This window comes from Acomys russatus, chromosome 2, assembly GCF_903995435.1.
Source record: "Acomys russatus chromosome 2, mAcoRus1.1, whole genome shotgun sequence".
Taxonomy (NCBI): Eukaryota; Metazoa; Chordata; class Mammalia; order Rodentia; family Muridae; genus Acomys; species Acomys russatus.
The window spans coordinates 1,151,927-1,167,567 of record NC_067138.1 but is presented as its reverse complement, the minus strand read 5'-3'; the positions used below and the strand labels follow the sequence as shown (position 1 = coordinate 1,167,567).

At 42.7% G+C, this 15,641-nt stretch overlaps 1 protein-coding gene across 1 annotated transcript in view; it reads left to right on the top strand.

Moving 5' to 3' along the window:
- The window catches only part of Unc13b (unc-13 homolog B), a 207,861-nt gene that overhangs the window by 49,474 nt on the left and 142,746 nt on the right, over positions 1 to 15,641 (top strand). Inside the window, exon 7 of the mRNA XM_051157295.1 lies at positions 10,828 to 10,885. Within this exon, the coding sequence (XP_051013252.1) occupies positions 10,828 to 10,885 (58 nt within the window). The remainder of the gene's footprint in view (positions 1 to 10,827; positions 10,886 to 15,641) is intronic.

Genomic DNA, 15,641 nt, shown 5'->3' with positions numbered 1-15,641 from the left:
TTGCTGTGGCCTCTGTCCAGTCCCTCAGTTCTTACCTTGTGCAAGTTAGATTTTTGCTGCTGTACAAAAGCACCATGGCAGAAACAACTTGGGGAGGAAAGGGTTTATCTCAGTTTATGATTGTAGTCGTTATCACGGGAATCGGGGCAGAGGCCGTGGAGGAGTGTTGCTTCCTGGCCTGTCTTCCTGGCCTCTTCAGCCGCTCTCTTACACCGCCTGGGACCACCTGTCTAGGGGTGGCGCTGCCCCCAGTGGGTTAGGCTCTCCTCTAGCAGTCAGCAATCAAGAAACACCTATGGACTTGCTTGTGGGCATTCTGAAGGAAGTGATGGTTCTCAGTTGAGCGGCTCCTTCCTATTTGATTCTAGCTCGTGTTAAGGTGACAAAACAACAACAACAAAGAACTAAGACACCAGTTTTTGTTTATTATGCTAGGGTCCCAGCCAGCTTCCCTTCTTATTGCTGTATTTCCTTAGGCGTTTCTTTGTTTTAAATAACCCTTAAGAATGCCCCATGCTTTAGCTGGCCATGGTGGCACAGTGCTGGAATCCTAGCGCCTGGAAGGTCAAGCTAAGACCTGTATTTCAAGGTTGCTCTTATTTATATAAGGAGTTCAGGGTCAACCTGGGATCCATTAGAATCTGTTTTTCAAAACTTTCATTTCCTATGATATTCAGTTGTGTGAGATAAAATAATTTTTGGGGAGACACTGTTAGACCTGAGGGAAAAAACATTTCCACAGCTGTCTGATGACTGCCTCCCCCTAAATCAGGGTTTCTAAGAGCAGCCCCTCACTGGCTTTTGGGGTCCCTTTTATGGGAAGGGTTAGGGTTAATAGAAAACAGCTGTTGAGATGATTGGCTGTTAGCACCTGACGGAAGAGTGAGAGACTCCGCTCAAGGCTGCCTGTGAGGTAGACCAGCACAAGAGCACATCTTGTGCAAGAGGAGGCATCGCAGGTGCTCAGGAAGTTAGCAAGGCAAATGGGAGGGTGTATCACATAAGGTTTCAACTTCAGCATAGGTTGAAAACATGGCTTGCAGGCTACATTAGGCATAGGAAACAAGTGTGTTCTTGTAAGTACAGAGACTTGATGACAATGCAAGACAGTGTGGCTCCTGTTTTGGTTTCACAACACAACTCACACATCTACTTACCCTAGATAGGGAACCCACAACAGACCACAGTATGGATACCACCGAAGTCCACTTTGGTATACCAATGAGTTTTATTGGGGTTACTTACAGGATTATGGGTGAGGGGATACTTACAGGAGCAGAAGTGACTCAAAGGCAGCTGCATCACCAAGGCCCACCACAGCATGGGTGACAGCTCAGAGAGCTGGGCAGCTGGAGCACACTGCACAGCCTGCAGGCTGCTCTACAGGCTGAAGGGTACTTGCCAGGAGCTTCTGTTGGCCTGAGCCTCGTCTAGGCAGCTCAGCTAGTTTCTGCTTCTTCCAGGCACCAGGGCTGATCTCAGAGTCTTTGCAGCTTTTCTTCTCATGGGTTCTTTGCAGCTCAGCTTCCTTCTCTCTGGGAGGGACTCTCAGCTTTTATTGCTTACTCTGGCAGGGAGAGACTTAGTGAATCTGGTCAGTTTCAGGGACTTCCTGAAGCTATTTTGAGTTGTTTACCTTCCTGCTTAAGGAGCTTCCCTGTAGCACAGAATGCTTCCTCCTCCGTTGAACAATACCATTATAGTTACCCCTCTGTATAGTTGGGCTTTGCATCCCCAAATATAGCAATCTTTGGATTGAAAACCATTTGAAAATAGTTGTATCTGAACTGAACATATACAGCATTTAGATAATGCATTTAGAAAATTACCTATTTTAAGTAATTTAGAAATTTATTTTGTTTCCTTTTTTGTGTGTATGAGAGACAGGGTCTATTGTAGCCCAGCTTTGCCATGAACTTTGTATGTAAGTAAGACTAGTATGGAGCTCCTTCTGTGTCTAAGATTACAGGCCTGCACCACCATGCCCAGGTAATATAGATTTTGAATATACACAGGACTGTGTAAGCTATATATAAATGTTACAGCAGTTTATAGCAGCGTCTGAAGCATCTGGATTTTGGTGCTTGTTGTATGTATTATTTTGTCCAATGAATAGAGGCTTGTCTCTTTCCTGACATTAAGGGGAATGCTTCGTAAGCCTTTGTTAGTTTGAGGCAGGTGCTCATTCTGTAGCTGTGGATGGCTTTGAATCTAATGACATCTCCTTGAATTAGCATCCCAAGTGCTAGGATTACAGGCTTGGGCTCTTCATAAGTGTCTTAATCACTGTACCTGACTCTTGATAAGTTTCTTAGTTACTGCTCTATTGCCGTGAAGAGACACCATGACCAAGGATTTAATTTACCTACAGTTTTAGAGGGTTAGTCTATGCTTATCATGGTGGGGAATGTGGTGGCAGCTGACATCATGGCCATGGGGCAGTAGCTCACAATCGATCTGCAGGTTGGAGAGAGAGAGAGAGAGAGAGACAGACAGACACACACACACACACACACACACACACACACACACACACACACACACTGAGAGAGACAGACTGAGAGAGAGACAGAGAGACCGAGACAGAGAGACACAGAGAGACAGAGAGAGAGAGACAGACAGAGACAAAGAGAGAGACAGAGACAAAGAGAGAGAGACAGAGACAGACAGAGAGAGACAGAGAGACAGAGACAGACAGACAGAGAGATACAGAGACAGAGACAGAGAGACAGGGACAGAGAGAAAGAGAGAAACAGAGAGAGACAGACAGAGGGTGAGCACGTGTGCCCAGAGACACACTGACTGGGCTTAGTTTAGGCTTTTAAAATGTCAAAGCCCACCCCTGGGGCTGGAGAGATGGCTCAGCAGATAAGATCACTGTTGGTTCTCTAAGAGGTCCCTGAATTATTCAGTTTCCAGCATGGTAGCTCACAACCATCTGTATTGGAATCTGATGCCCTCTTCTGGCAGGCGTTACACAGAGATAGAGCACATATACATTAAAAAAAAAAAAAAAAGCGCCTACCCTTGAGTGACACCCCTCCTCCAACAAGCCCATACCTCCTAATCTTCTCAAACAATTCCAACAACTGTGAACCAGGCATTCAAATACAGGAGGCTATGGATGCCACCACAATAAGTCTCTACTCTCCTTATTTTGAGTCATGGTCTCAGTTTGTCGCTCTGCCTGGCTTGGAGCTCACTATGTAGACACCAGACTGGCCTCCAATTCACAGAAATACACCTTCCTTTGCCTCCCAACTGCTGGGATTAAAATATGTGTGCTACCACACTTGGCTGTCTTCACAAGTCTTCAAATTTTATTACATTTTGTATCAATGGAATATATGTGGAGGTCAGAGGAGAACTTTCAGGACTCAGTTTTCTGCTTGCACCACATGCATCAGGGGGCAATGTGCGTTTGTTAATCTCAGACAGGCTGCTCTCAGATGCTTTTACCTACTGAGCCATCTTGCTGTAATATACATTTTGCATTCAGTGTTTAAGTTATTATTCAGAGTAATCTGCTTTTTGTTTTTGTTTTTGTTTTTTGAGATAGTTCCCCTCTCTGTAATCGCCCTGGCTGTCCTGGAACTCACTTTGTAAACCAGGCAGGCCTCCAACTCACAGAAATCCACCCGCCTCTGCCTCCAAGTGCTGGGAGTAAAGGCATGCACCACCATGCCCGGCCTGAATAATCTGTTTTTAAATTCTTTTGAGACAGGGTTTCTTGTACCTAGGGCTGGCCTGGAGTTAGTGGCAGCCCTCCTCCCTCACCTTCCCAGGGGCTTCATTTCCTCTCTTGATCCTCTTTCATGTTTAAACACACACACACACACACACACACACACTCACACTCACACACACATACAGTCACAGTCACACAACCATACACACACACATACACACACACACAGTCACAGCCACACAACCACACACACATTCACACACATATACAGTCACAGTCACACACCCACACACACACTCACACACACAGTCACACACACACAGTCACACATTCACACACACACAATTTTACTTTATTTTATTTTATTTTTTTCACACACACAATTTTAAAGCATGCTGTTTTGCCACTGATTTTGTATCTACCCACATAAGACTGAGGAAATTCTGTTCTCTTTCTGATTTTGCCAGTATTTTTGTTATGAAACCATACAGAATTTTTATTTAACATTCTTCTACATCTATTAGATTATGATGGCTTTTCCTTTTAATCTGATTAATGTGGCAAATTACATGAAGTAAAATTTTTCGTATGTAGAATTGTCCTCATATTTAAAGTTCACTTGGTCAAGATGTATGTACATTTACATAACAGCATCCACTCTAAATGTTACATGCATATATAAAGGGATGGGTTTGATTTGGACTTTGGTTTGGAGTTTGCTTTTCTTATGCTATTATTACCATTTTTTGTAGTGCTTGTCTCTTTCTCTGAGTCAGTGTCTCATGTAACCCAGGCTGGCCTGAGACGCCACGGTTAGCCAGAGCTGCCCTTGAATCTTCCTGCTTTCACTTCCCAAGGTGTGGTGTGCCAGGCTACACATAGTTTAGTTTAGTTTTTTTCTTTTATTTTTCTTTAACTAGCCAGGTAGTGGCTGGCTGGCTGGCTTGCTTTATTTATTTGTTTGTTTGTTTGTTTGTTTATTATTTATTTGTTCGTAGTGCTAAGGATTCAGTTTGGCCCTTCCCTTACTAGACAGGCTTTTAAACCCCTGAACCACATCCCTGTCCTCTTAATTTTTTTGTTTGTTTTTTGTTTTTTCAAGAAAGAGGTTCTCTGTATAACTCTGGCTGTTCTGGAACCCACAGAGTTCCACCTGCGTCTGCCTCCCTAGTGCTGAGATTAAATGCTTGTGCCACCATCACCCAGTTTTTAAAATTTTTTTTTGGTCTATTTTCTTTATTCTGTCTGTCTGTCTGTCTGTCTGTCTCTCTGTCTGTCTGTGTACCTGGTATGAATGTGTGTGTGTGCAAACCTGGTGCCATGGAAGTCAAAAGAAGGTATCAGTTATTTTAGAACTGGAGTTGTGGATGGGTGTGAGCCACCATGTAGGTGCTGGAAATCAACCCTGATCCTCTGCAAGAGCAACAAATACTTTTAACTGCTGAGCCATCTGTCCAGCCCCCACCTATCCTTTTAAAAAGCAATCTTAATTTTATTAATTTTGCTGTAGTTACCTGGACTTTAAGTTTTTGTGTTGGGCCTAACAAGATTGATTAAATGTAGCTTCTTGAAAAATATCTTTTCTAATCTCTTACATGTGAATTCTTCTACTTTAATATTTGGCCCTCAGGATTTCTTACTGTTAAACCTGTGTCCTGCCTATAGAACTATTAAAGAGATGCTGGAGGAATGAATGGCTCAGCAGTCATGAATACTGATTGCTCTTCCAGAGGTCCTGGGTTCAATTCCTAGCACCCACAAGGTTATAGAGGTTATAGCTACTTCCAACTCTGTTCTAGGAGGTGTGATGCCCTTTAGTGGCCTCTGTAGGCACCAGACATGCATGTGACACACAGATGTACATACAGGTAAAACACCATATTGCTTTCAGAAAATTTTAGGCCAATTTCCCTTATGACCGTTGATACAAAAATACTCAACAAAATACTCACAAACCAAATCCAAGAACACATCAAACACATCCTCCATCATGACCATCATGATCAAGTAGGATTCATCCCAGGCATGCAGGAGTGGTTCAGTATACAAAAATCCATCAATGCAATACAACATATAAAGAAAATGAAAGAAACAAAACAAAACAAAAACCTTTGATCATCTCAGATGCCGAAAAAGCACTCGACAAAAATCCAATACCTCTTCATGTTAAAAGTTTTGGAAATCAAGGATACAAGACACAGGAAAGGCAATATACAACAAGCCTATAGCCAACATCAGTCATCCACTGAAATCAGGGAGAAGACAAGGCTGCCTGCTCTCTCCTTATCTCTTCAATATAGTACTTGATGTCCTAGCTAGAGCAATAAGACAAGTAAAGGAGATCGAGGGAGTACAAGTAGGAAAGGAAGAAGTCACAGTATTGCTATCCTTGGATGATATGCTAGTTTACGTAAATGACCCCAGAAATTCCGCCAGAGAACTCCTACAGCTGATAAACACCTTCAGCTAAGTGGCTGAATACAAAATTAATTTTAAAAAACCAGTAGCCCTCCTATATATGAATGACAAAAAGGCTGAGAAAGAAATTAGGGAAACTACCCCCTTCACAATAGTCACAAATAATATAAAGTATCTTGCTGGGCATGGTGGCACACACCTGTAATCCCAGCACTCAGGGAGGTAGGTGGATCTCTGTGAGTCCAATGCCAGCCTGTTCTACAAAGCAAGTCCAGGACAGCCAGGGCCACACAGAGAAACCCTGTCTTGAAAAAAAAAAAAAAAAAAACAACCAACAAACTAAAGAAACCAAAACAAACAAATATTAAGTATCTTGGTGTAACTCTAACCAAGCAAGTGGAAGACTTATATAACATGAATTTAAAGTCTCTGAAGAAAGGAGTTAAGATAGAAAGATGTCCCATGCTCATGGATCAGTAGGATTAACAGAGTAAAAATGGCCATCTTATCAAAAGCAATCTACATGTTCAATGCAATCCCCATTGAAATACCAAGACAATTCTTTACAGACCTTGAAAGAACAATTCTAATCTTTATATGGAGAAAAAAAAAAAAAAAAAAACCCAGAATAGCTAAAACAATCCTATACAGTCCCTGACTTCTTTATATTGCAGAGCTGCAGTAGTAAAAACTGCATGGTACTGGCATAGAAATAGACTGGTTGATCAATGGAATCAAATTGAAGACCCAGAAATACACACAGACACACCTATGGCACTTGAGTTTTTGACAAAGGAGCCAAAACCATACGATGGAAAAAAGAAAGCATCTTCAACAAATGGTGCTGGTCTAACTGGATGTCTACATGTGGAAGAATGCAAATAGATCCATATTTAACCCTGCACAAAACTCAAGTCCAAGTGGATCAAAGACCACAACATAAAACCAGACACACTAAATCTAACGAAGAGAAGGTGGGGAAGAGCCTTGAACTCATTGGCATACAGCTTCCTGAACAGAACACCAACAGCTCAGGCTCTAAGATCAACAATTAGTAAATAGGACCTCTTGAAACAAACGCTTCTGTAAGGCAAAGGACACTGCCAATAGGACGAAATATCAGTCTACGATTGAGAAAAGATTTAAATTTTACATCTGGCAAACGGCTAATATCCAAAATATATAAAGAACTCAAGAAATTATGCATCAACAAATCAAACATCCCAATTAAAAAATCAGGAACAAGGATGGGCGGTGGTGGCACACGCCTTTAATCCCAGCACTCAGGGAGGCAGAGGCAGATGGATCGCTGCGAGTTTGGTCTACAAAATCGAGTCCAGGACAGCCAAAGCTACACAGAGAAACCCTGTCTTGAAAAACCAAAAAAAAAAAAAAAAAAAAAAAAAAGGGAACAGAGCTAAAGAGCTAAACAGAATTCTTTTTTTTTTTTTTTTTTAAGATTTATTTATTATGTATACAATGTTCTGTCTGCATGTACACCTGCACACCAGAAGAGGACACCAGATCTCATTATAGATCTTAACAGAGGAATGTTGAATGGCCAAGAAGCACTTAAATGCTTTGTGTCCTTGGTTATCAGGGAAATTCAAGTCAAAATGACTCTGAGATTCCATCTTATATGTGGTAGAATGGCTAAGATAAAAAACTCAAGTGATAGCGCATGCAGGTGAGGATGTGGAGAAAAGGGAACATTCCTCCATTGCTGGTAAGATTGCAAAATATATAACTGCTTTGGAAATCAATTTGATGCTTTCTCAGAAAATTTGGAACATCTCCAGCTATACCACTCCTGGCCATAAAGCCAAAAGATGCTCTACCATACAATAAGGACACTTGCTCAACATAGCAGTTTTATTTGTAATAGCCAGAATCTGGAAACAACCTAGATGCCCCTCAACCAAGGAATGGATAAAGAAACTGGTACATTTACACAATGGGCTCAGTTATTAAAATAATACTCAGTTATTAAAAACAAGGGCATCTTGAAATTTGTAGGCAAATGGATAGAACTATAAAAGATCATTCTGAATGAGGTAACCCAGAGCCACAAAGACACATGGTATGTACTCACTCATAAGTGGATTGTAGCTATATAGTACGGGATAAACATACTAAAATTCACAGACTCAAAGAAGATAATTAACATGAAGGACCCAAGGGAGGATGCTTAAATCTCACTCAGAAGGGGAAATAGAATAGACAGTGGGAGTGGTTGAAAAGAGGGAACACAGAGAGATATGAGGGTGGCGATCAGACTTGGGAAGAACGGGGAGGGGGAAGGGGAGCAGCGGCGCTGAGGTGAACGACACGGGGCCTGCAGAGAGAAGAGAAACCACGGAAAGAGGCATCTCTGTGACAAGCTGGAGACCTAAGACAGGATAGGCTTCTGGAAGGATATGGGGTGACTTTAGCTAATACTTCTAGTAGGAGGGTCATGGAGACAGAAGAGGACACTCTCTAACCAGGACAGACTCCTAGTGGAGTGAGGAGAGCCCCAATAAACTTCGACCCAAAATTTACCCTGCCCGCAGGATGTGTAACGTTAAAGATAGTAGAGATTGAGGAATGTCTTAACCAATGCCTGCCCCAACTTGGGCCCCACCCTATCAGAGAGAGCCAACTCTTGGCACTATTGATGATACTCTGCTCTGATTGCAGACAGGAGCCTAGCATAGTTGTTCTCTGAGAGGCTCTACCCAGCAACAGATCAAAACAGATGCTGAGACTCACAGCCAACCAAACATGTAGAAAAATGGGTGGGTGGGGGAGATAGAAGGACCTGGTGGTGACAGGAACTCCACAAGAAGACCAGCAGAGCCAATTAACCAGGGCCCAGAGTGGCTTGTGGAGACTGAAACACCAACAGGGACCATGCATGGACTGGACCTAGACCCCATGCACAGATGTAACAGATGGGCAGCTCAGGCTTCATGAGCGGAGGCTGTCTCTGACACGGACTCTGTTACCTGCTATTTGGTCACTTCCTTCTGGCAGGGCTGCCTCACCAGGCCACAGGGGAAGAGACAAGCTCAGTCCTGATGGGACTTGATGAGCTGGGTGGGTTGACGGGGGGTGTCTCCTTCTCTGAGGAACAGGGGAGGGGGAATGGAGGAAGAGGAGGGGAGGGAAGACCAGGAGGAGAGGAGGGAAGGGGCTATGATTGGGATGTAAAGTGAATAAACAAATAAATTAACCTTTATATGCATGAAATGAAAAGAAAAAACACCCCCCCTGCATTTGTAATGGTTATTATTAATAGCTTAGCCATCTGTCATTTTGGTGTGAATGCTCAACCCTGGGCTGCTGAACAGTTCCGTGCTTGTCAGCTTTATAATTGCAGTCCTACTGTGTACACTGAGGCTGACTTTTGATAACTCTGGAAGTGTTAATGGCAGTGCCTTTATGTTTGTATTATGGTTTACTGTTTTGTGATATGTTATATACAAAAACTGTTTTGGATCCAACTACTCAAAATATCCTTTGCCAGTGACATTCTTACATACAAGTCAGCGGCTTTTGTCTGGATTATCTTAATAGACAACCCCAGCTCATTGCCTACAGTTGGTCTGCACCAGCTGGCATAGTCTTTTTATTTTATTTTATTTTATTTTTTACAAATTTTATGTCTGTGTACCATTTGCATGCTTGGTGCTAAAAAAGCTAAGAAGAGGATGTTGGTTCCTCTAGAACTGGAGTTACTGCCAGTTGCGAGGTGCAATATGGGTTCTGGGAAACAGACCTGGGTTCTCTGTAAGAGTGGCTAGTGCTCTCAATCACTGAGCCATCTCTCCAGCCCTGTATAGTCCTTACTGTGAGTTCAGTTCTATTTCCCAACAAGTCTTTGCACATAGTGGGTGCTTATTAAGTCAATATTTATTAAATGAGTAGCTTATTGGTGGTTTAGCTCTGGCTCACCCAGAACCTCATAGCTTATTGAGGAGTCAAAAAATTAGCATGTGAAGTTCAGATACCCTGTCATGTAGCCCATGGTGACCTCTGGCTCATGTGGCTGAGGATTACCTTGAGCTTATTCTAAGCATGCGCCACTCTGCCAGCCTGGCCCAGATCTTATATTTATACCTTTATAGTTTTCCACTGAGGTTGAACCAAACTATCCTTCTAAGCTATATACATGCGTTAGTTTATACCTTTTTGACTTCTGCCCACTCTCAAAACTGTCCCTTAATTCTGTTCCCTTTGATAGATTCTTTTCTTTTTTTTTTTTAAATTGTTTTCTTATAGCTTCAGTACCGTGTACATTTGTTATTGTTGTTGTTGTTGTTGTTGTTGTGTGGTGGTGGGTGACCCTGGAGAAGCTAGAGTGGGGAGGGAACTACTGGATATACCTGGAAGTCCAGGTGTGTATACTTTGAGATATGCGGTTTCAGTATTCATAAGCATTTGCCAGGGAAGAGTGCAGACAGCCTGATGGAAGTCTTCAGTGTTACTATCTGGTTCCATGTATGCAGCTGCCTGGTAATCAGAATGGTCTCCCTGCTGTGCTGTTTGGAGCCAGCACCCTAAGTGAAAGTCTCTCCTGAGCTGGGATCCTGCAGGGAGGAGAGCAGTGTGAAGTTCTGTTACTGTTCAGTAAGAAATCGGCCTATTCACACACCGAATATTTAGTAGGGAGCTGATGCCTCTTCTTCTGTACTCGGAACTCTTACTATGTATTTTCTTCTTTTCCTTTCCGCTTCTAGTATTCTAGTCAAGAAGAAAGCCAGAGGAAGCCGCTGCCCACTGCTGCCGCCCAGTGTTGTAAGTGAGAAATTTGCCTCTGAGCTGATCTTAACTGCAGCTGTCTGTCCTGTCTCCACAAGGGAGGCTTGCTTTGAATTGAGAAGAGAAGACTGTGTGCATAGAAGTTGCTACAGAGGTTCTCTGTCTAGGCACGGATCTCAGTGGCTGTTTACCCAGCAGTTTCAGAAGGAGTTCCTTTGGTTTTGTGTGATGTATATTTGCTGGGCACTGGCTAACTCTTACTCCTGGACGGATGATTTCCCCCCCTCTACCCTTGTTTATTAGCTAGTATTTTTAGGGCTCAGCTTGAAAACCACTGCGTCTGTGGAAGCCTCCTGCTCTTTCCTTTTACACAATACACCTCACACGTTTCTCCTTTATGTCTTCCGTACCATGTGTACTAATCATATAACTTATCAGGCACTAGAACCCGAGTCTGCTTTATTGATACAGACATCTTCGGGGGCTTAGAGTGGATCTCAGTCTTAGAGGATTTGCCTAATGGCACAAGACCCTGGTGTTGATTCCTGTTACTGATAAAAGAAGAAAGGAAGAAAAGAGAAACAAACAAAAGGTCAATAGAAACCCCACAAAAATTTAAAAGACATCACTCCATTTTCTATTTCTGATGCCTAGCTTAATTTTTCGTGCGCAGTAAACTTTAATAAAGTTGCAGAAATTATTAACCAATGAAGGGAACATGTCATTTCTTTTGAGAATAATTTGTCCAGGTCACAGATTCCTTCTGGGAATGAGTCATGAATTGTTAGTCTGTGGCTAACTTTCCTTCAGGTTTACAAAACTTATTGAGGGATACTAAAGGAGTTTTAGTTTTCCCTCCTCTGATTGTGTTGAGATGTGTTGTCATTTTCTTTGCTCTCATTTTCCTGATTCAAATGCCAAGTTGCATCACCCATAGATTAAACTTGGCAGTGGAGGCAGCTGTCGTAAAGCACTAGTAGTGATAAGAAGCACAGGACGCAGCCGGTTAGCCAGTAGTCAGACAGGACGCAGCCGGTTAGCCAGCCAGTAGTCAGACAGCAGCAGTGGAAGCACAGAAGTAACTGACGGGAAGTTACGCTGTGCAGATGTTAGTCCAAGAACTTACCTGTATTGTTTGTTCTATTAAACTTACCTACTCTTTCAAAATAACCCCAAAACATAGATTCTACTGTTCGCATATCTTAGATGAGGAAACTGATGGATGAAGAGATTGAGTACTGTGCAGTGAACCCCATAGAGTGTAAGCGGTGAAGTAGATACTCAGGGCGAGGCAGTCTTAGTCCATGCCTCATATCATGAGTCACTGTGATACACCACTTCCTTCTGACAGTCGGACAGAAACCTCCGTTCATGGCTTGTACATGCTGTGATACTTTCCTGATCTCACTAAGACTAGAGCAGACAGGAAACCTATTTTTCATGTGATTTGTTGCAACCTTCTGTTTTGTTATTTAGGATCAGATATTTAGGGTCATAGAAGGCAGGAAGAATCTGAATAGAGTGATCAGGCTGTAAGTTGAAATCTAGAAGTCTTTTCCAGAACTCACTGCAATGAGTTAATTTTGATCCTTTTTGTCTTAAACCCTGTCCCAGGATTGCTAGTGAGAAACAAGTCTGTGTCTTCCTGAACTCATTTGATGAAATGCAGTTGAAGTGGAGAGCAATGCCTTGTGGGAAGGAGGAAATAAAAAGTGATACATAATCACACTTTTTATTATGTTGATAGTTTTATTTCACTGTGAAACCCTGTTCCTGTATCCTGCATGTTTCTTTATATGTATTTATTTGAAAATTTTTAATCTTATAGAAATATTGCTTGAACAGTCTAATGAGCAATCTTTAATTTTTTAAATTTAATTATATATATTAGCTGAGGATCCTCTGATAAATTGGCCTCTGAGCAGGGGCCAACACAAGTTAATAACTGTCTGTAGAGAGTATACTCCAGTCAGAAGGCACCACAAGTTCAAAGGCCTGATAAGATGCAGGGGTCTGTCTGGAACTTGAATGCATCTCAGCTGGATATCTCCTATCATTGTCTTCAGGGCTTCCAGACCTTTGGGCTCTAGGGGCCTCTGGTAGTCTTCATCTCTTCTCCTGCCAAGGGCTGACCTAGAATCTTAGCAGAGGCATGTGTGCATGATTTGGCTACTAGCCACCACTGTTGTGACCTCGCACAGGCTGTTTCCTTCTCTAAGCTCACGGTGCCCTTTAAAGCGTATCCTAGGTCGGCTTGCCCCTTTGGATGCCTGCCTGTCGTTCTTCTATCACTTTCTTGCCCACTACACACATGCATGTTCTAGGTCCCTCTTCCTTTTCCTGCATTAGACTTAGAAGAGGCCATCTCTCTGTGAAGTTTGCTTGTTTTTATTGAGGAATGGTATTTAGATTCTAGAACTAGTTCTAGGTATTACCAGGAGTACTATTGCTTTTTGGCTCTTCGGATGTACAGAGCTAGGAAAACACACACACACACACACACACACACACACACACACACACACACACACACACCATGTTCATTTCGTATCACCACTTAACATTCTTACCTAAGGATTTTTCTGATTTTCATTTCATTCATGAGAAGCCTTGTTCTTTAGTTTTTTTCTTTTTGTAAATTTAATTTTCTTTTTTTCTCCTTTATTTTAAACTCTGATCTATGAACTTGGGGAGCAGAGATCCTCACAGGCTTCACAATCCTTTGTCTAGGTGCTTTCTCTGTGGGGGCCTTGGTGGCAGCCATTGCTCTCTTCTTTGATGCCTGCTTAGCCTTTTTTTTTTTCCTTCCTTGGCAGCCCCGGTTGCTCTATTCTTAAGAACAAAATTACCCATTCATTTGCTGAATCATATGATGTATACAAACAGATTTCAGGATGTGCTATCATTAATAACAGTAATAGTTTAGTTAGTAACAGTAAAGCTAGCCGGGCAGTCATGACACACGCCTTTAATCCCAGCACTTGGGAAGGCAGAGGCAGGTGGATTGCTGTGAGTTCGAGGCCAGCAGCAAAGTGAGTCCAGGACAGCCAGGACTACAAGAGAAACCATGTCTCAAAAAAAAAAAAAAAAAAAAAAAAAAACCCAACCCAACCAACCAAACAACTAAAAAGAACAACCAAAGAAAACCAGTAAAGCTTAAGATTCTCACTCCCCTTCCCCCCCATGGTAAGCTTAAGATTCTTAAAAGGTTTTATTTTGTTTTTTGTTTTTTTATAACTAATAACTTAACAAAATGTCACGTTACAATGGTATCTGTTCTATTTCAATTCTCCCATCTTCCTAATTTTGCCCCCTTTGTCTCAATGTACAACTGAGTCATGATGCATGGGTTTCTTTTGTTTGTTTGTTTTTTCTGAGACAGGATTTCTCTGTGTAGCCTTGGCTGTTCTGAACTCAGTTTGTAGACCAGGCTGTCCTGGACTCAGTTTGTAGACCAGGCTGTCCCGGACTCAGTTTGTAGACCAGGCTGTCCTGGACTCAGTTTGTAGACTAGGCTGTCCTGGACTCAGTTTGTAGACCAGGCTGTCCTAGACTCAGTTTGTAGACCAGGCTGTCCTGGACTCAGTTTGTAGACTAGGCTGCCTCAAACTCAAACCTAGACTAGAGTTGAGGTCCTAGTACCTATGTTGGACAGATCATAACTTTTAATTGCAGCTCCGGAGGATCAAGCTTTTTAGTACCTGTACTCTGTGTGTGTGTGTGTATACTCAATAAATTATTATTTTTTATTTCCAAGCCTTTAAAAACACTTTTTATTGATTCTTTGTGAATTTCACATTATGCACCCCCTCCCACTCATTCCCCATCTCTTTATGTCTGCCCTCCACCCTTGCAACTTCCCCTCCCCGAGATAAAATAAGACAGAATAAAATAAAATCTTGTCGTAGAAGTGGTAGTGTGTCACACAGAATATATACCCCTTTGTCCACATACTGTATTTGCAAATGTTTGTTGCAGATCCAGGACTCCTCTTGGATATCCTGTTGTTACCCTGTGTTGTGGAGATCCTGCAGCTTTGGTTCTGCAGCACCAATTACACTCTAGTAATTATGTTGGGGTGGCCCAACTCAAAGCCCTGGATCCAAGCCTGTGTGGTAGCTGAGCTGGTCAGCCTGCCAGAGCTCCTGTACCCGTACCACCAGGGTGAGCTCTCTAGCACTGCCCAGTGCTGCAGCTGGCAAGAGACAGGGCTATTCCCCAGCTCTCATGCCCTTAGGGTGGCTCACCTGCCTTTGCTACCAGGGCCAACTCTACTGTGCTCCCCAGGGGAGGTTCAGGGCCTGCTCTCCCACGTTCTACAGCTGGTGAGAAGTAGGGCCAGCTCTCCTGCTCTCATGACCTCAGGGCCAGATTTCCTGCCTGCTGTAGGTGGTGAGGGCATCTCGTGGCAGATGTGGTGTAGCCAGGTCTTCCGTGCTCATGCCCTTAGGGCTAGGTCACCCACACCCCTGCTACCGAGGTTAGCTCTACTGTGCTGCCCAGGCAAGACATAGGGCCCACTCTCCTGAGTGCTGCAGCCAGTGAGGGTCAGGGCTAGCTTTCCCAAAAGAAATTCTTAAAAGATGGCTCAGAGGCTAAGAGCAGTGACTGCTCTTCCAAAGGTCCTGAGTTCAATTCCCAGCAACTACATGGTGACTCACAACATTGATAATGAGATCTGGTGCCCTCTTCTGGCTGAATACTCTAAAAATAATAAAAAAAAAAAATAATAAGTAAATAAATTTATTTAAAAAATACATTCTTAGTCACCACTACAGTATCACAGTGCTTT